Consider the following 20,614-nt stretch of genomic DNA (forward strand, 5'->3'; position numbering starts at 1 on the left):
CCAGCTCCCCCATCCCTGGGATTCTCCAGGCAAGAACACTGGAGTGGGTTGCCATAAAAACCATTATTTCACAGTAGGCTAAAAAAAACATCCATATAAAATGTGAGACCGCCTTATCTAAACAAAACATGAAAGTCTATTACAAAGAATAACGTGAATCAGTGGCAAACACACACATGTGAGCCCCTGTCAAAAAGTGTTCTAAACGCATCAGAGTCTCTGCTTCCATGGACAGGCGACGAGCAAGCCCATTTACTACCTGGATTTTGACAAGCAGGCTGACCTCACACAGCGGTGACAAGGACCAAGGGAGCTTGCTTGAGCAAGTCTGTCCGTCTTCACCTTTCAGCAGACTGTCTGCACTCAGGTCCTGTCCCTTCACTGAATCCCTGGTCCTCACTTGTGATTCAGGCTCACATGATTGATGATCAAGTGGTCACCAAACGCCATAAAAGAACAACTGACTTCACATCTCCTCTCGGTGGGCTCCCCAGGTGGCGCTAGTGGTCAGGAACCCTCCTGCCAGTGCAGGAGGCGTGATGAGATGTGGGCTCAAGCCCTGGGTCGGGAAGATCCCCTGGACGCACCCCCTCCAGTGTGCTCGCCTGGAGAAGCCCACGGACAGAGGGGCCTGGCGGGCTACGGTCCTTGCGGTCGCAGAGAGTGGGACACGACCGAAGCGACTTGGCACACACGTGCCCACTCCTCTTTGTGCCTAGAAACCTCCACAAAAGGGAAGTCATTTCCCCAGCGCAACTTCTGTCTTTTTCCAAACTCCCTGAGCCCACGAGCCGCGCTGCGTCCCGGGCGGCGGAGGTCATGGAGGCCTCGGTGCAGGAGGCGGCGAGACGGGGTCACCTGAGGTCTGGACCCTCCCAGCTGCCCACAGGTGAGCGCCCGGGGGGGCAGGGCTGAGCGCAGGGAGCTAGGGAGGGTCCTCGAAGGGCGCGAGGCCTGTGCCGCCCGCCGGTGACGGGACGAGTGAGCAGCTCGAGACTCTGGTCAAGCGCCACGACATCCTGGCTCTGCCGGGTGGGAATCACTGTTTCCCTGCTGTTGAGACTGAGCTTGGAGAGCCAGCTCAACAGTCTCAGCGTCCTGCCCTATGGTGTGAAATAACTGGAAGGTTCTTCCAAGACCCCCACCGATGTGGTTAAAACTCGAGGAAACAAGTCTCTGGGGGAGGCAGCGTGGCCCAGGGAGACTAGGATGGCCGCCCCACTTCTGAGCAAACTGCCTCTGAGGGCCTGCTGGGGCCTCTGGGGTCGAATGTGCTCCCCCTGAAAGGAGCAGCCACAGGGTCGAACGTGCTCTCCCGAAAGGAGCAGTAACGGGGTCGAACGTGCTCTCCCGAAAGGAGCAGTAACGGGGTCGAACGTGCTCCCCCGAAAGCAGCAGTCGCACCGCGGTCCACTCGGCTGGGCGCAGGCAGACCAGGAGACTGGGGGCTGCGTCCACCAAGGACTCCGCTGACTTAAGAATCTGAGTGGCGTTTAAGTGGAATTCCATTCCACTTCCGGACAGAAGTGCTTTCGAACATGAGGCCCATGGGTGAGTGCTAGGACGAGGAACTGGACAGACAGGATCAGTTTCAGTGAACTTCTGCAGGCTTCTCCAGGGTGGTGCCACGAGCTACTCAGTCTCTTGAGTTTTTCCTCCCAGCTAGCTGTAGGTTAGTTTAATGCTGATTTACTTTAGAATGAGACAGACTCAGCTAAACTGAGGTTAACCAGAATTCTCAGACACTAAGCTTAGCAGTTCAGTTTAACCAACTTTATAGCAACCGAGGACCCATCTGAAAAGGTTTTCGTTGAAGCAGCTGAAAACCATTTCTGAGGACTGTCGGTCCGTGGTCCTGTCCTGCGGCGATGACCGCGGCCAGAAGTCCTCGGCCTTGCGTCCTGGCTGTGGGCAAAGCCGTCGCCCGGGTCTGTGGGTGCGGGTGGAGCTTCAGTGGACGGGTTCAGTCCAGGCAAAGGTGCAGAACTGAAGACCCCTGTAGTCTAGGGTGCTTTTGTTATTCCCGTCATCAGCGTAGCCGGTCTAGAACACTCAGGATGCAACACCAGGGACAGGCCCCGATGCCCCACCAGCCCATCACCGTCGGCATCGACAATCTGACGTTGGTACCCTCCCTCCCAGATGCGTCGTAATGTTGGTTCTGTATTAATGCAGCTACAATCGTGGTCCTTCTCATGGACTTCGTTTGTTAAACTCTCGTGTGTGCTTGAGCATCTTCTGGTACGAAGAATTTCTGCCTGTTTTGTTCAGGAAAGCCCATTTCTCCATCAGCTGAACAAAATTGTGGCCTAAGCTTTATTCAGCTGTCCACAGAGTCATTCCATAGAGGTTGTACAGTGAACATCAATAATTAAGAAGCTGTTTTGTTTCTCCTCCCTTTGAAATTGGGACGTATGCTTTCTGGTGTTTTGCTAGTGAATATCTCATTTCGTTGGTATCCGGTCAGTTTTATGGCATTGTCTTTGAACATTTATACGAACCATCTGGGAGAAACAACGATTTCTTCAACTAAGAGTCCTTGCTTGTATTTGTCACAAATAGCAACAAAACTGGCAAAAACAAGAACAGACTGTTTTCTGGGGCCCTAAAGCTAGAAAGATTTATAAGAAGGACCCAACATCATCAACACGAAGCGGAAAAGGAGGGTTTTGTAGAGGGATGCTTGGACATAGATAGGAAGCATCTGAGGCAGGGTCGGGGGCTGATCAAGGCCATGCAGTCACTGTCTTCTGGGGCTGGGGCGGCGGGAAACCTGGGGTTCTACATCCAGGCTCCCATTGCTGGGGCCAGAACGCTCAGAATCGCTTTTCTGAAAGATCACAAAGCAAAGGAAAAATGTTAAATCTCACATTCCCAGCAATGAGGACACTCCAGAAGGGTAAATGAGGAAGGGGTGGTTTCAAGGAGGAGGAAGGGCCTCCTGCTAAGAGGGGCAAAGCCTCCGTGTGAGTCCTGCGGCAGGGGTGGGGCGAGGCTAGGACGGGCACTGGGCAGGCAGGTCGTCACCACAGCACAGGGCTGACGCCGGGGCCTTCCCTCAGATGCTCTCTCGGAGGGGCTGCTGAGCGCAATCGCAAACCTGTCCGGATGCCTGCCTTACATGCTGCCGCCCAGATGCCCGGCCACCTGCCTGGCCAGCAAGTACAGGCTCATCTCAGGCGCCTGCAACAACAGGTACTTCCCGGGGCCGTCTCCCCGCAAATTGGGTTTGAACGTGACAGTCGCCATCAGGAGGGACGGTCCCTGGATCATCTGAGATTTCGTAAGGAAAGCACATAATATGACTCTACCCAGTGATAGGAAGCGGTCCGGCCTCTCCCTACACCCACGTCCCCAGTACTCCTGTGTGTGTCTTTAATAAGACACAGGTCTCAAAGGTCTTCAGCTCCCAGGCAGACAGGAACCACTCTCACCAGGAGGTTAGCTGTAAAACTCCCCAGCTTCCCTGGGGTCACCCCAGATTTCTTCTGTCTCTTCCTCTGCGCGTCTGCCGTCCACTCTCGGCTCGCTCCGCCCGGAGATCAGTCCATTCAGGCAGTGCCCGGGTGTCCCGGGTCACCCTCGGCCTCCAGGCCCCTGCACAGTGAGCCCCACGGCCCGGCTCCAGGGAGACTGTGCCCGCAGGCGGGTGTGGAGCCGGGACGGCAGGACCAGGCCCTGATCTCCTCTGCCCAGGGCTGCCCTCTCTGCCGTCACCCCGCCCGCGATGAGCGGGCAGCCCAGCCTCCCTGCTGTCGGGCTCGAGTGGACGTGCCGTCCAGGGAAATGTGGGTGAAGGCAAGTCTCTCTCCTTCCATGGTGACGACTGTATCTTGCGTCCCAGTATTTACAGTAACCAGATCCAAATGACCAACAGGAATGTTACACTTCTTTTTCTGCCCAAATCATAAAACACCTGCCCAGAGACCTGGAGTGACAGCACCTTGAAGCCGAGTTTGCTGCTTATAAATGAGCTGCCGGGGCCACTGTGCTGAGGGTCAGCCCCGAGGTCACTGATTCTCTGCAGGCTCAGACGTGCCCGCTCCAAAAGCCAGTGTTCTCACATCCAGTTCTTATCAGAAGAGGCCCAGAGACTGTCAGGCTCCTGGGGCCCGGGAGAGAGGAGCTGGTGCTCAGACAGATCCTGATGGGCGGATACCTGTCTCCCTGTGAAACTCCCCTCCAGAGTGTTTCCCCCGCTGCTTGTCAGCTCTGCGACTCTTCCCAGGGAGGTCACTAATGCAAAGCTACTAAAGGAGCCACGTGCTGGGGACTGAGTTATCCCACCCCAGCCAAGCAGCTTCTCAGAGTGGGGCCACGAGGCCCCCCCACGGCACCCGGGGTCCTGCCCAGGAGGCTGGGCTCTGACCCCAGTGAGACAGTCACGGAGACCACGTGCCCTCCCAGGAGCTGCTGAAACCCAACAGTCAGTCAGCAAAAACCCTGTCGCGTGAGCAGTTAGGTTAACACTCGTGTGATTCTTGAGTCAAAGAGCTACATTTTATGGGATTTCGATAAGGAGCGGCCGCTGTAACCGATCACAACACCGCGTGAAGGCTGACTCACTGCAGCTGATGAAACGCGGTCCTAAAGCGAGCCCCTCCGGTGGTGCTAGAGAGCAGCGGAGGGTTGATGCTAGAATTCATGCCCATTCCTGTCCTTCAGATAGAAGGGGGCATCGCTCCTGAGAGCGGGGCTGGGCAGGAGTCACGGGAGAAAGGAAGCGCCTTGTCTCCAGGGTCAGGAGCCACGGGCGGCCCCGCCTCAAACAGGCACTTAGAGATGGTCCGACGGTCCTCAGCGCACGGCTCCTCTCCCTCTCGGGCAGGACACCAAACAGGCCACATTCACGTAGGAACGGTGGTGGGAGATATAGTCCACTGGTAATAAGTTAGTGTCAGAACCACTATTTTTTAAAAAAAATTCATTTATTTAATTGGAGGCTAATTACTTTACAATATTGTATTGGTTTTGCCATACATTGACATGAATCCGCCACGGGTGTACACGTGTTCCCCATCCTGAATCCCCCTCCCACCTCCCTCCCCATCCCATCCCTCTGGGTCATCCCAGTGCACCAGCCCCGAGCACCCTGTCTCATGCATCGAACCTGGACTGGCGATTCGTTATACGTATATTATACATGTTTCAGTGCCATTCTCCCAAATCATCCCACCCTCGCCTTGTCCCACAGAGTCCAAAAGTCTGTTCTTTCCATCTGTGTCTCTTTTGCTGTCTTGCATACAGGGTCCTTGTTACCAGCTTTCTAAATTCCACATATGCATTAATATACTGTATTGGTGCTTTTCTTTCTGGCTTACTTCACTGTGTATAATAGGCTCCAGTTTCATCCATCTCATTAGAACTGATTCAAATGCATTCTTTTTAATAGCTGAATAATATTCCTTTGTGTAAGTGTACCACAGCTTTCTTATCCATTCGTCTGCCAGTGGACACCTAGGTTGCTTCCATGTCCTGGCTAATGTAAACAGTGCTGCGATGAACACTGGGGTACACATGTCTCTTTCAATTCTGAAAGCCACTGACTTTCAGTATTTGTATTTACAAATACTTTAAAAGCTTTAAAACCCTTAGCAGCTTGCCCCAGTTCTTGTGGCCTTCACTGCCTAGATGTTCTGAGTGCCTACATGTCAGATGCAGGAAAGAAGCGGAGAAGTCTGGACCCTGGTCTTCTCTGACTCAGCTGACTCTGCTGCGTGACCTCAGAGAGCCCAGCACAATGGGCTCCTGTTCACCTGCAAACTCCAGCCCCGCTCCTGCCTTTTTGGAAGACTCTGTAACCACCAACCACCCCAATGGCTATTACTGCCATAGGGCTGTGTTGATAAAGACCGAGGGACCTTGGATACCACAACTTTGAACAAAAGAATCCATTTTTATAGAACAGAGCAAATTTTTCTCTAACAGAAAACTCCCATATTCTTCTTTTCTCTTGAAAGAAAGTTTCCATTCTAATTTTTCTGATTTTTTTCCTACATGTAGGATACTTTATGATTAAAAGTATCTTATTTTCTCCTTTTACATAGTCCTTTACTTTCACATATGTTCTGTAGGTATTTTATCCTTATATTTTGTAAATGTTTATATTCGTGTGTTTATTTTATATGTTTACATATTTGATCGCCTATGTATAGACTTACTATTCATATCTGATTTGCTCAGGACTAGTTACCAACCATTAGTCTCTCATTTCCTCATTGTGAGAAACATTTCTGGGACATATTGATTCTTCATTTCAGTTCAGTTCAGTCGCTCAGTCGTATCCGACTCTTCGTGACCCCCATGGACTGCAGCATGCCAGGCCTCCCTGTTCATCACCAACTCCCGGAGCTTGCTCAAACTCATGTCCATTGAGTCGGTGATGCCATCCAACCATCTCATCCTCTGTCGTCCCCTTCTCCTCCTGCCTTCAATCTTTCCCAGCATCAGAGTCTTTTCAAATGAGTCAGCTCTTCACATCAGGTGGCCAAAGTATTGGAGTTTCAGCTTCAGCAGCAGTCCTTCCAATGAATATTCAGGACTGATTTCCTTTAGGATGAACTGGTTGGATCTCCTTGCTGTCCAACAGGCTCTTAAAAGTCTTTTCCAACACCACAGTTCAAAAGCATCAATTCTTTGGCACTCAGCTTTCTTTGTAGTCCAACTCTCACATCCATACATGAGTACTGGAAAAACCATAGCTTTGACTAGATGGACCTTTGTTGGTAAAGTAATGTCTCTGCTTTTCAAAAAACTGTCTAGGTTGGTCATAGCTTTCCTTCCAAGGAGCAAGTGTCTTTTTATTTCATGGCTGTAGTCACCATCTGCTGTGACTTTGCAGCCCAAGAAAATAAAGTCTCTCACTGTTACCATTGTTTCCTCATCTATTTACCATGAAGTGATGGGACCAGATGCCATGATCTTAGTTTTCTGAATGTTGAGTTTTAAGCCTACTTTTCACTCTCCTCTTTCACTTTTATCAAGAGGCTCTTGAGTTCTTTTTCACTTTCTGCCATAAGGATGGTGTCATCTGCATATCTGAGGTTATTGATATATTTCCCAGCGAACTTGATTCAAGCTTGTGCTTCATTCAGCCCAGCGTTTCTCATGATGTACTCTGCCTATAAGTTAAATAAGCAGGGTGACAATATACAGTCTTGACATGCTCCTTTCCCGATTTGGAACCAGTCTGTTCCATGTCCAGTTCTAACTGCTGCTTCTTGACAGGCAAACAGATTTCTTGGGAGGCAGGTCAGGTGGTCTGGTATTCCCAGGCTCTTTTAAGAGTTTTCCAGTTTGTTGTGATCCACACAGTCAAAGGGTAGTCAATAAAGCAGAAATAGATGTTTTTTTGGAACTCTCTTGCTTTTTCAATGATCTAATGGGTGTTGGCAATTTGATCTCTAGTTCCTCTGCCTTTTCTAAATCCAGCTTGAACATTTGGAAGTTCATGGTTCACATACTGTAGAAGCCTGGCTTGGAGAATTTTGAGCATTACTTTGCTAGCGTGTGAGATGAGTGCAATTGTGCGGTAGTTTGAACACTCTTTGGCTTTCCTTTCTTTGGGATTGGAATGAAAACTGACCTTTTCCAGTTTGATTGATTCTTATTAATACCTTAATATTAATATTGATTTTTATTAATACCTTTCTCCTTGAGGCACCTTCACGACACAAAATTCAGGCTCAAAAGTCATTTGTAAAATCAAAATGACATTAGGCAGAACTCTGCCTCATCAGGAACTTTATGTTTTTGTCAAGACATATCTTGGCCAGTAGAATGAAACCGCAGATCTGTCTGTTTAGGGAAAAAAATCCCCATTTTCCCCTTTGGTTGAGTCCATCTCATTGTCTGATCCACCAACCAAGTGACAATTACTCTCTCCCAGAAAAAGCCTGACTTATTTTTGATTCAAATAAAAGTATGAATACAGCCATCCCACTTGTGCCTCAAGAACACTTCAGGAAGTTCCCTCCATCTCACTTTCTAGCAGAAACTTTGTCCTCCAGGTAAACACTGGAGACAGGAAAGGGCACCTGCCCGGGTGGCTGCAGGACATCCTGAGGGAGGGTGCTCAGAGGAATCAGGGCACGCCTTTGTGGGGAGCCCGGGGGTGCCTGTGGCGCGTCTCGAGTTCCCAGGTGAGAGGCAGCCTCAGAGGCAAAGCGGAAGCTGGGTGGCGGGGGCGCCGGCTCGTGGACACGCAGCACGCGTCAGTTCAGGCGCTGGGCGGGGGGCACGTGCGGCTGCCGTGGAAGTCAGTTCCCCCGAGACCACGGCACCTGCGCATCCCCCGAGCATCTCCGCACTGCGGGGCGTGCAGCCCCCGCTGAACCAAGGGCTTCACCCTCCGGTCACCCCCAGGAGCAGCCGCACCATGTGGCTTCACCCAGAGACCGTGCTGCCAGGTCATAGCACCTGCCGTGGCTGCCTCCCTCCTCCTGCACTCCAACACAGCTCGTGCCCTTCTGTCTCCACAGAGACCACCCCCGCTGGGGAGCCTCCAACACAGCGCTGGCCAGATGGCTGCCCCCCGCCTACGAGGATGGCATCAGTGAGCCCCGAGGCTGGAACCCCCACTTCCTGTACAAGGGCTTTCCCCTGCCCCCGGTCAGTGCTGGCAGAACAGGGCTGCAAGGAGTCTCGGAACTTGGCAAACCTTCCCTCCCCTGGGGGGCCCAGTCTCTGATGAGACCCTGCTCCGCAGGTCAGGCCCCAGCGGGTGCCCCTGTTCTGGGCGGGGTTGGGGGGGTGGCTACTTACCATATAGCCCAGAAACTGTGGTTCTGACTAGCCAGTGAGCAGACGGACCAACGCAGAGTCAAGTTACAAGTAGAGAAGTAGCCACGTTCAAAGACGCTTCTAATTGATGAATTCACTCATTTAGGCAAAGATGGCAATTTCTGTCTACTCCCAGAGGCAAATCATTTGTCAAATAAACTCAAACCTAATCTGCTGGTCCCTTGGGTCCAAAAACGGATTGCGGGTCCCCAGCCCGACTGACCGCTTCAGTGAATAAAGCCCTGGACGCTTCCATGGCCTCGGCTCACGGGCCCCCACGCCAGCAAGGCTGCGTCTCGGTGCCTTTGCTCCAAAGTCGCATCTCCCGTGAGTCAGGGAAGGGTCTCGGGTTTTAAGGACCCATGTGGTTAGATCAGATCCCCCTGGAATCTAGGCTCACCCCCATCTCCAGGTCCTTACAGTCACCAAACCTGCTAAGTCCCTGTAGCCATGTGATGTTGCCACGGGCTCCGGGGATGCAGGCGTGGACATCTCTGGGGGCCATCACCCTGGTACCAGTCCACCCTCTGACCCCAGAAATATCAGACCCAATCCATGTGCAAAACCCACCTACCCCATTCCAAGGCCCCCACTGTCTCAGCCATCACAGCATCAGAATCTCAAGTCTGATCTAACTCTCATCGTTTTCAGAGTCCCAAATCTCATCCTCTGAGTAATCTGAATCAGGGCTGGGGAAGCTCTGGGTGCAGCCCCTCGTGGGGCAAAGCCTCCGTCCTTTGGGGCCAGTGAAACCAGAAAGCAAGTCTGCCCCCAAATGCAGTAGTGGGACAAGCATAGGACGGCAGGTGTACACGCACGGGGTCACAAACAGAGAAGCGGAAAAAAGAAGCCGCCGACACCAAACGGGTCTGAGCTCGGGCCAGGCAAACTCCACGGGCTTCAACGCCGGGGAGCAGCCCTCTCCCTCACCCCCGGGCACCAGGCACCCACTCTCAGCCATGGACTATCTGGAGCTAATCCCTGGAGGATTCAGTTTAATCATACCACTCCCGGAAGATGGACATTTTGTATTTATTTACAAATGAAGAAACCAGTTCAGTTCAGTTGCTCAGTCATGTCCAACTCTTTGTGACCCCATGGACTGCAGCACACCAGGCCTCCCTGTCCATCACCAACTCCCGGAGTTTACTCAAACTCATGCCCATTGAGTCAGTGATGCCATCCAGCCATCTCATCCTCTGTCGTCCCCTTCTCCTCCTGCCCTGTTGGCCCCAAATCAGCACAGAGCAATGAATCTCGAGGAGGACAGTCGGGGGTCTCCAGGGATCCCATCTTCCCCCAGGAGCTCCCGGGCGCTAAGCGTGGCATGGAGCCCCTGAAACGCAGGCTCGCCTCTCGGCCCCTCACTGCCAGGCGTCGGCTCCCCGCGCCTGCAGGCAGGCGGCTCCTGCACGTGACGGCTGGTCTGCCCCTCCAGGTCCGGGAGGTGACCAGACGCATCATACACGCCTCCAATGAGGCTGTGACGGGGGACGACCGGTACTCTGACCTCCTGACGGCGTGGGGCCAGTACATCGACCACGACATCGCCTTCACGCCACAGAGCGCAGCCCCCTCTGCCCCCTGGGTGGGGGCCGACTGCCAGCTGACCTGCGAGCCCCGAAGCCCATGCTTTCCCATACAGGTAGGATTTCTGAACGTCCCTCGCTGTATTATGAAACTAACAGATACCACTTTGAAGTGTCAAACACGGGTCACTCTGTGTCCTGTTCCCGGGGCGGGGGGTGGGGGGTGTTACAGCTGTGAGGAATTTCCTGTATTTTCTGCCAGAAACTATCTCCACATGTGGGTATGAAATTATCTGCATGGGCGTTTCCTGGTGGTCCAGGGGCTAGAAGCCAGTTCAATCCCTGCTGGGGGAACTGAGACCCCACAGGGCCAGAAAAAAGGAATTAAAATGACCTGTGTGTTTATACCTTATTCGGTGGTTCAGTGGTAAAGGATCCGCCTGCCAATGCAGGAGACACAGGAGACGCAGGTTTGATCCCAGGAAGAGCCCCTGGAGGAGGAGATGGCAACCCACTCCAGTATTCTTGCCTGGAGAACCCCATGGACAGAGGAGCCTGGCGGGTGCAGTCCATGGGGTCACAAAGCGTCGGGCACGACTGAGCGCGCACACACACACCTTACGCACATCTGCTGTGTCCTACTGCGCGCATGATGTGAAACCAGCGTGAGCCGCTTACTAATAAACCTTACACGCGGCTCCACGTCATCAAATGGACAGAAACTGGGCTGTTAAATGACCCTCATCACCCAACTGTGTTCAAATTACAACTTATTTAACCAGTTCGCTTACTGGTGAGCATTGGGGTTGGTTGTTTCCAGCGTTGTCGCTATAGTCAGCTGTCACACGTAGCAGAGAACAGCCCTGCCCTGAATCCTGGGCAGAATTCCTAACAGACCCCTGGGATTCAACCGCTAGCTTTCGGGCAGGAGCCTGGGAGCTTTTGACAGAGCTAGCAGAACCGTTCTCTGTTAATATTCTTCTGGTTTCCCTCTGCCTGCAAGGAAGGAGACGTACAGGTATGCTTTTTACTGTATTTCTCCTACAGTGACTTCTCCTAAGAAAGTATCTCCGAGGCTGGCAAGGGACATTTCCTACCCATGAGCAAAGACTGCGTGGGCTGGGAGTCCTCACTCACATTTACTCCATAACCCTTAGCTGAGCAGCGATCCCCCACGCGGAGCCCTGAGCTAGGAAGGGGGCTGGAGAGATGCGGGCCCCAGGAAGAGCTTCCTGATTGGGGGAGAGGCAAGGAGAGCCAGCAGACAGGGCGCCGCCAAGCCTCACACCCACACTGCCGGAATCCCCAGGGGTGGCCCCCAGGCGGGGCAAAACCAGAGGGAAGTCTGGGGGAACGGGCACCTGCGCAGCTGCGTGCCAGTCCGATCCCCCCGACCTGGGGGAGGGCTGCGCGCGAGCCCGGGCCCTAGCGCCTCTGGGAGGGCCCGGGACGCGCGCTAACCCGACTCCCGCTCCCCCAGCTGCCCGCGAACGCCGCGGGCCCCGCCTGTCTGCCGTTTTACCGCTCCACGGCCGCCTGCGGCACCGGGACCCAAGGCGCCTTGTTCGGCAACCTGTCTTCCGCCAACCCGCGCCAGCAGATGAACGGGCTGACCTCGTTCCTGGACGCGTCCACCGTGTACGGCAGCTCCGCGGCCTCGGAGCGGCGGCTGCGGAACTGGACGAGCGCCGAGGGGCTGCTGCGCGTCAACGCGCGCTACCGGGACGCGGGCCGCGCCTTCCTGCCCTTCGCGCCGCCGTCCGCGCCCCCCGCTTGCGCGCCCCAGCCCGGCGCGCCCGGAGCCCGCGCACCCTGCTTCCTGGCCGGCGACGGCCGCGCCAGCGAGGTCCCCGCCCTGGCGGCCCTGCACACACTGTGGCTGCGGGAGCACAACCGCCTGGCCACCGCGCTCAAGGCCCTCAACGCGCACTGGAGCGCGGACACCGCCTACCAGGAGGCGCGCAAGGTGGTGGGCGCGCTGCACCAGGTGCGCGCAGGGGCCTTGTGAGCTCCACCCCTGGGTGCGCGCGGGGCTGCGTGGGCCCCCGGAGCGAGATTTACACCCCCCCACTTCTGAAACACTGGGGCCCTGGCGCCCCCGTGGAAGCCCCGCATCCCTTGGGAGGACGATTATCCCTCTGGCGGTGATTGTTCTGCCAGAGACCGCGGCCGCCGCAGCCATAGTAACGCACTGCCCACCAGTGCTCCCCGGATGCCAAGACCATTCTAAGTGCTCAGGGGCGGGGGAGGGGTTTAACTCATTTAATCCTCATGGCACCCCTTTGAGGGGGATCCACCGATTACTGTGATTTACTTCGGAGACAATGGAGAAAATCAAAAGGAAAAACAATCTGTATGAGATTTGCAAATTAGCAAAAAGATTGATTATGATATATTTTTTTGATTATGATATTTTAAACCTCAAATCCGGAGAAGGCAATGGCACTCCACTCCAGTACTCTTGCCTAGAAAATCCCGTGGACGGAGGAGCCTGGAAGGCTGCAGTCCGTGGGGTCGCTGAGGGTCGGACACCACTGAGCGACTTCACTTTCACTTTTCACTTTCAAGTACTGGAGAAGGAAATGGCAACCCACTCCAGTGTTCTTGCCTGGAGAATCCCAGGGACGGGGGAGCCTGGTGGGCTGCTGTCTCTGGGGTCCCACAGAGTTGGACACGACTGAAGCGACTTAGCAGTAGCAGCAGCAAACCTCAAATCAGAGGATAGTGAATGGAGTGTCACGTTGGCCATTCTCACTTGAGTGATGTTGGAAAAATTTCTTTCACCCGTCAGACACGTTTACTGAGTCCACTGGTCTCATGGGGCTGAGGCAGGGCCTTGTTTTAAGTCGGTGGTGTCTGCTTGCGGGTCTCTGATGTGGGTGCTCCTGCAGCAGACCCTGGACAGCAGCCCTTTAACCCCTCCGCGACCCTGTAGATCTTGTGTTACAAAGGAGGAAGGTGGGTCTCGTCCAGATCCACACGGCGACCTCAACTTGGGATGGGCCTGCTCCTTGTCCGCCTTTGAGCCCCGGTAGCCCAGGCACTGAGGGCTCAGAGCAGAGGCCGCTGAGCCCTGCTGGGCCAGGCCTGGCCCGGAGGGCGTCTGGGGCTGTCTCTGACCCAACTCCACAAAGGCCGAGAACTCGGGAATGTATTTGGAACAGATACTGTTCCTATCTCCTGCTCCCCTGCCAGATGGCATGACCCCCAAAGACAACCCTGGGGGTGTGGCGGCCCCCAGGCTTGTGCAGGAAGGGAGCCCCTCCCCGTGGCCCGGGCTGGGACCCAGTGTCTGAGCTGGGTTCCCACCAGCTCTCCTTTGTCTGCAGATCATCACGCTGCGCGATTATGTCCCCAGAATCCTGGGCCCCGAGGCCTTTGGGCGGCACGTGGGCCCCTACAGGGGCTACGACCCCAGCGTGGACCCCACCGTGTCCAACGTGTTCTCCACGGCCGCCTTCCGCTTCGGCCATGCCACCATCCATCCGCTGGTGCAGCGGCTGGACGCCCGCTTCCAGGAGCACCTGGGGCCCCGCCTGCTGCTGAGGGACGCCTTCTTCCGGCCCTGGCGGCTCCTCGAGGAAGGTGGGACCCCTGGCCCACCCTGGAGAAGAGGAGCCGGGTGGCATCCTGCCTGCTGGCTGGATGCTCTTGAGAGAAGCAGCAGAGCCAAAGCGTTTTTTAACCGACAAGCCCGGTTCATCAGACTCTCTCCCTGTCCTGGGTTTCCAGGACTCCCAGGCAGGGCCCTGGGCGCCCTCAGCCACCTGGGCTTCGTTCACTGGTCTGCACTTCAGACTCAGCGAGCGCTTCCTTCTGCTGTAATGTTGCTGTGGCTCAGAAACAGACACCGACGCCCTGCCCTGAGCCGCCACCCAGTCCCTTCCAACGCACATGGTGGTCGGGCTGTGGGGGGACTCCACCACCAGGCGGCACCCTAAGGGCCGGGAGACTTGGGGATCCCTGGGGGCGGTGGAGTTCCTGAGCTCATGAGAGACGTTTGTTCAGAAGCAGCCTAGTTCGCCATCGAGGCCTGGTTCTGTTTCCCGGACTCAGCTGAGGGCGCACCTTTCTTCTCTGCCTCCTCCAGGCGGGGTGGACCCCGTCATGCGGGGTCTGCTGGCGAGACCGGCCAAGCTGCAGGTGCAGGACCAGCTGCTGAACGAGGAGCTGACGGAGAGGCTCTTCGTGCTGTCGGACGCAGGGACCCTGGACCTGGCATCCATCAACCTGCAGCGGGGCCGGGACCACGGCCTGCCAGGTGGGCCTCCGCGTGCAGAGAGCCGAACCTGCGGCTTTGCCCGCATCCAGGAAGCGGCTTGTAAGGCACATCAGCTGTGAGACTGAAGGCCGTTCAGCTTTTCTCAGACCCTGAGCAGCCGATGTCCTGAGCCCCCGCCCGGGGAGGGGGCCCAGGTGTCCAGCAGGAGTGAGTCGGGGAAGCGAGGCTGTTTCCCGGACACACAGCAGCATGTCGGGCCCCAGGATGCAGTGTCCACCTCCCCCCGATCCTCTCTGACCATCCATGGGGCCAGTGGGCACTACCCCACTGCCTCCAGGCTGTCGCTGGTCCAGTCTCCCGGTTGCTGGGGAGAGTGAGGACCTTCTCGTCGGGCATAGACTCTGTGATAAAGACACCACAGCGCTGAGTGCCCGGGGAGGGAGACAGGTGAGGAGACAGGAGTCTGCCAGGCATCCGTGACAGACAGCAGGGATACCCGCTGCCCAGAATGCGTGTCCCAGAGCCGATCCCAGCCGCGGCGCTGGGCCAAGACTGAGCCCTCCTGGGGGGACCGCCCAGGCCAGCAGCGAGCAGCAGGGCAGGACTCCCCGCTGGTCTGTGGTCAGGCTGCGAGAGCCCCCACCGCCCAGGCTAGCCGTCCAGCGCCAGGTTTGCTGGGCATGGGGCCTCCAGGGGCCGCTGTCACTGGGACCCTGTGGCCACAGCCCCAGCTGGCAGGCGGGCGGGGGGCATCCGGACCCCGGGGACAGGCAGTCTTGGCCCTCTCCCCCAGGGTACAATGAGTGGCGGCAGTTCTGTGGCTTGTCCAGACTGGAGACCCGGGCCGACCTGGGCGCGGCCACCGCCAACGGGAGCATGGCCGACAGAATCCTGGACCTGTACGGGCATCCCGACAACATCGACGTGTGGCTGGGTGGCCTGGCGGAGAGCTTCCTCCCAGGGGCGAGGACTGGTCCGCTGTTCGCCTGCCTCGTGGGAAAGCAGATGAAGGCCCTGAGGGATGGCGACCGGTAGGGGCCCCAATCAGCTCCCTCTGAGGGGCTAGGGTGGGCGGTGCAGAGGGCTCTCCTCAAAAGGTGGGGTTTCATGTGACGGGGAGAGGGGATCTCTCTGGGGCTTAGGTCCACTCTGGGCTCTGATGGCTATGCAGCGTCTGGCGAGGAAGGGAGCCTGTCTGCAGCACTGGAATTGCCCTGCGATCCGTCCATCGGGCCGGAGGAGGGCCCCGGGGAAGGGCCTCCAGGGTAGGCCCTCCTGAAGCTAGAGCCCCTCCTGAGGCTGGAGCCCCTCCTGAGGCTGGAACCCCCTCCTGAAGCTGGAGCCTCTCCTGAGGCTGGAGCCCCTCCTGAGGCTGCAGGCCCTCCTGAGGCCGGAGCCCCTCCAGAGGCTGGAGCCCCCTCCTGAGGCTAGAGCCCCTCCTGAGGCCGGAGCCCCTCCTGAGGCTGAAGCCTCTCCTGAGGCTGGAGCCCCTCCTGATGCTGCAGGCCCTCCTGAGGCCGGAGCCCCTCCTGAGGCCGCAGGCTCTCCTGAGGCTGGGGCCCCTCCTGAGGTTGCAGCCCCTCCTGATGCTGCAGGCCCTCCTGAGGCCGGAGCCCCTCCAGAGGCTGGAGCCGCCTCCTGAGGCCGGAGCCCCTCCTGAGGCCGCAGGCCCTCCTGAGGCTGCAGCCCGTCCTGAGGGTGCAGCCCCTCCTGAGGCTGGAGCCTCCTCAGAGCTGGAGCCCCTCCTGAGGCCGCAGCCCGTCCTGAGGGTGCAGCCCCTCCTGAGGCTGGAGCCCCCTCAGAGCTGGAGCCCCTCCTGAGGCCGCAGGCTCTCCTGAGGCTGGGGCCCCTCCTGAGGCCGCAGGCCCTCCTGAGGCTGCAGGCCCTCCTGAGGCTGCAGGCCCTCCTGAGGCCGCAGGCCCTCCTGAGGCTGTGGCCCCCTCTGCATCACTGTCAATCACCTGGTGGGGGCGGCCCTGCTCCCGAGACCCCGGACGGCCCGGGCGCGGTGTCCCGCGGTGGGGGCAGTGTGGGCACCGGGGTGGGCAGGCGTGGTCGCGGGCCCGGCCTGGGCTCTCACAGGAATATCCTCATGCATGTCCCCTCAGGTTCTGGTGGGAGCACCGCGCGGTGTTCACGGAGGCCCAGCGGCGCGAGCTGGGTCGGCACTCGCTGTCCCGCGTCATCTGCGACAACACGGGCCTCACCCGCGTGCCCCGCGACGCCTTCCGGGTGGGGCAGTGGCCCCAGGACTTCGAGTCATGTGACCGCATCCCGGGCATGGACCTGCGCGCCTGGCGGGAGGCCCCTCCTCCAGGTACCCGAACCGCGAGCTTCTCTTTGAGGGTCAAGGTCGGGATCTGGGGGCGGAAGCCCCGTGTTTCGGAGGGGAGGGGAGGGGAGGATTGTCTGGGGGCGTCCGCCTGCTCAGCTGCTCCCTGGGCTACAGCCTATGCCTGCCCAGGAGCCATTGCGACTCCCAGGCTCGGGAGGGTGGTCAGATGGCTGAGACCCGTCCCCGCCATGTGCGGTGTGGACTGTGGTCGCCTCTGATTAATGGGATTCCAGGGGATGGGCGGGAAGCCTGGGCAAGGCTGATAGGAGGGGAGGAGTTAGAGGCCTGACCGGGGCAGGGGGCAGCGGGAGGGCCAGAGCTGGAGCTGCGTCCTGCCTGGAGGGAGGAGACTGGGGACCTGACCCTCCTGGGAGGCTGGGGGGTGCAGCTGCAGAGGAGGGACTGGAAGGCCTGCTGCGCTGACTGTGGTCCTCGGCCGACCTCGCCCAGACGACGCCTGTGGCTTCCCGGACAAAGTGGAGAACGGGGGCTTCCTGCTCTGCGACGACTCTGGGCGGCGGGTGCTGGTGTTCTCCTGTCATCACGGATTCCAACTCCAAGGGCCCGAGCAGGTCACCTGCACCCGACGCGGCTGGGACTCCCAGCCCCCGGTCTGTCGAGGTCAGTGGCTCAACGGGTGTGTCTCTGCAAGACTCGACCCCGCGTCTGCATTTTTCAAATTAAGGATAACTTGTATAATATTATAATGTAACATAATATACTGTTCATACTGTTCATGGGGTTCTCAAAGCAGGAATACTGAAGTGGTTTGCCATTCCCTTCTCCAGTGGACCACGTTTTGTCAGAACTCTCCACCAAGACCTGTCCGTCTTGGGTGGCCCTACACGGCATGGCTCACAGTTTCATTGAGTTAGACAAGGCTGTGGTCCACGTGATTAGATTGGTTAGTTTTCTGTGATTGTGGTTTTCAGTCTGTCTGCCGTCTGATGGAGAAGGATAAGAGGCTTATGGAAGCTTCCTGATGGGAGAGCCAGGTTGGTAGGTGACCGATATGCTACTGGAGATGTGGAGAAATAATTCCAGAAAGAATGAAGAGATGGAGCCAAAGCAAAAATAACACCCAGTTGTGGATGTGACTGGTGATGGAAGCAAGGTCCGATGCTGTAAAGAGCAATATTGCATAGGAACCTGGAATGTCAGGTCCATGAATCAAGGCAAATTCGAAGTGGTCAAACAGGAGATGGCAAGAGTGAATGTCAATATTGTAGGAATCAGCGAACTAAAATGGACTGGAATGGGTGAATTTAACTCAGATGACCATTATATCTACTACTGTGGGCAGGAATCCCTTAGAAGAAATGGAGTAGCCTTCATGGTCAACAAGAGTCCAAAATGCAGTATTTGGATGCAATCTCAAAAACGACAGAATGATCTCTGTTCGTTTCCAAGGCAAACCATTCAATATCACAGTAATCCAAGTCTATGCCCCAACCAGTAATGCTGAAGAAGCTGAAGTAGAATGGTTCTATGAAGACCTATAAGACCTTTTAGAACTAACACCCAAAAAAGATGTCTTCTTCATTATAGGGGCCTGGGATGCAAAAGTGGGAAGTCAAGAGATACCTGGAGTAACAGGCAAACTTGGCCTTGGAGTACAGAATTAAGCAGGGCAAAGGCTAACAGAGTTTTGCCAAGAGAACGCACTGGTCATAGCAAACACCCTCTTCCAACAACACAAGAGAAGACTCTACACATGGACATCACCAGATGGTCAATACTGAAATCAGATTGATTCTATTCTTTGCAGCCAAAGATGGAGAAGCTCTATACAGTCAGCAAAAACAAGACCAGGAGCTGACTGTGGCTCAGATCATGAACTCCTTATTGCCAAATTCAGACTTAAATTGAAGAAAGTAGGGAAAACCACTAGATCATTCAGGTATGACCTAAATCAAATCCCTTATGATTATACAGTGGAAGTGAGAAATAGATTTAAGGGACTAGATCTGATAGACAGAGTGCCTGAAGAACTATGGACGGAGGTTCAAACATTGTACAGGAGACAAGGAGCAAGACCATCCCCACGGAAAAGAAATGCAAAAAAGCAAAATGGCTGTCTGAGGAGGCCTTACAAATAACTGTGAAAAGAAGAGAAGTGAAAGCAAAAAAGAAAAGGAAAGATATACCCATTTGACTGCAGAGTTCCTTCTTATCTGATGGGAGATAAGAAAGCCTTCCTCAGGGAACAGTGCAAAGAAATACAGGAAAACAATAGAATGGGAAAGGCTAGAGATTTCTTCAAGAAAATTAGAGATACCACGGCAACATTTCATGCAAAGATGGGCTCGATAAAGGACAGAAATGGTATGGACCTAACAGAAGCAGAAGATATTAAAAAGAGGTGGCAGGAATACACAGAAGAACTGTACAAAAAAGATCTTCACGACCCAGATAATCACGATGGTGTGATCATTCACCTAGAGTCAGACATCCTGGAATGTGAAGTCAAGTGGGCCTTAGAAAGCATCACACGAACAAAGCTAGTGGAGGTGATGGAATTCCAGTTGAGCTATTCCAAATACTGAAAGATGATGCTGTGAAAGTGCTGCAGTCAAGATGCCAGCAAATTTGGAAAACTCAGCAGTGGCCACAGGACTGGAAAATGTTGGTTTTCATTCCAATCCCAAGAAAGGCAATGCCAAAGAATGCTCAAACTACTGCACAATTGCACTTATCTCACAGGCTAGTAAAGTAATGCTCAAAATTCTCCAAGCCAGGCTTCAGCAGCACGTGAACCGTGAACTTCCAGATGTTCAAGCTGGTTTTAGAAAAGGCAGAGGAACCAGAGATCAAATTGCCAACATCCACTGGATCATCGAAAAAACAACAGAGTTCCAGAAAAACATTTATTTCTGCTTTACTGACTACGCCAAAGCCTTTGACTGTGTGGATCACAATAAACTGTGGAAAATTCTGAAAGAGATGGGAATACCAAACCATCTGACCTGCCTCTTGAAAAACCTGTATGTAGGTCAGGAAGCAACAGTTAGAACTGGACATGGAACAACAGACTGGTTCCAAATAGGAAAAGGAGTACGTCAAGGCTGTATATTGTCACCTGCGTATTTAACTTATATGCAGAGTACATCATGAGAAACGCTGGCCTGGATGAAGCACAAGCTGGAATTAAGATTGCCGGGAGAAATATCAATAACTTCAGATATGCAGATGACACCACCCTTATGGCAGGAAGTGAAAAGGAACTAAAAAGCCTCTTGATGAAAGTGAAAGAGGAGAGTGAGTTTAAGCCAATAAGTTGGCTTAAAACTAAACATTCAGAAAACTAAGATCACGGCATCCAGTCCCATCACTTCATGGGAAATAGATGGAGAAACAGTGGAAACAGTAGTTGACTTTATTTTTTGGGCTCCAAAATCACTGCGGATGGTGACTGCAGCCATGAAATTAAAAGACGCTTACTCCTTGGAAGGAAAGTTATGACCAACCTAGATAGCATATTAAAAAGCAAAGACGTTACTTTGCCAACAAAGGTCCATCTAGTCAAGGCTATGGTTTTTCCAGTAGTCATGTAGGGATGTGAGAGTTGGACTATAAAGAAAGTTGAGTGTCGAAGAATTGATGTTTTTGAACTGTGGTGTTGGAGAAGACTCTTGAGAGTCCCTTGGACTGCAAGGAGATCCAACAAGTTCATCCTAAAGGAAATCAGTCTTGAATATTCATTGGAAGGACTGATGTTGAAGCTGAAACTCCAATCCTTTGGCCACC

The 20,614-nt window shown here is 55.0% G+C and overlaps 1 protein-coding gene across 1 annotated transcript in view; it reads left to right on the plus strand.

Annotated features, from left to right (window-relative positions):
• The window catches only part of TPO (thyroid peroxidase), a 35,169-nt gene that overhangs the window by 6,366 nt on the left and 8,189 nt on the right, over positions 1–20,614 (plus strand). The window contains exons 4-13 of the mRNA XM_070376065.1: positions 720–889; positions 3,063–3,195; positions 8,481–8,610; positions 10,220–10,426; positions 11,791–12,297; positions 13,640–13,895; positions 14,401–14,571; positions 15,326–15,563; positions 16,641–16,849; positions 17,318–17,488. Of these exons, the coding sequence (XP_070232166.1) occupies positions 720–889; positions 3,063–3,195; positions 8,481–8,610; positions 10,220–10,426; positions 11,791–12,297; positions 13,640–13,895; positions 14,401–14,571; positions 15,326–15,563; positions 16,641–16,849; positions 17,318–17,488 (2,192 nt within the window). The remainder of the gene's footprint in view (positions 1–719; positions 890–3,062; positions 3,196–8,480; positions 8,611–10,219; positions 10,427–11,790; positions 12,298–13,639; positions 13,896–14,400; positions 14,572–15,325; positions 15,564–16,640; positions 16,850–17,317; positions 17,489–20,614) is intronic.

Source organism: Bos mutus, chromosome 8, assembly GCF_027580195.1.
Source record: "Bos mutus isolate GX-2022 chromosome 8, NWIPB_WYAK_1.1, whole genome shotgun sequence".
In the NCBI taxonomy this organism is placed as follows: domain Eukaryota; kingdom Metazoa; phylum Chordata; class Mammalia; order Artiodactyla; family Bovidae; genus Bos; species Bos mutus.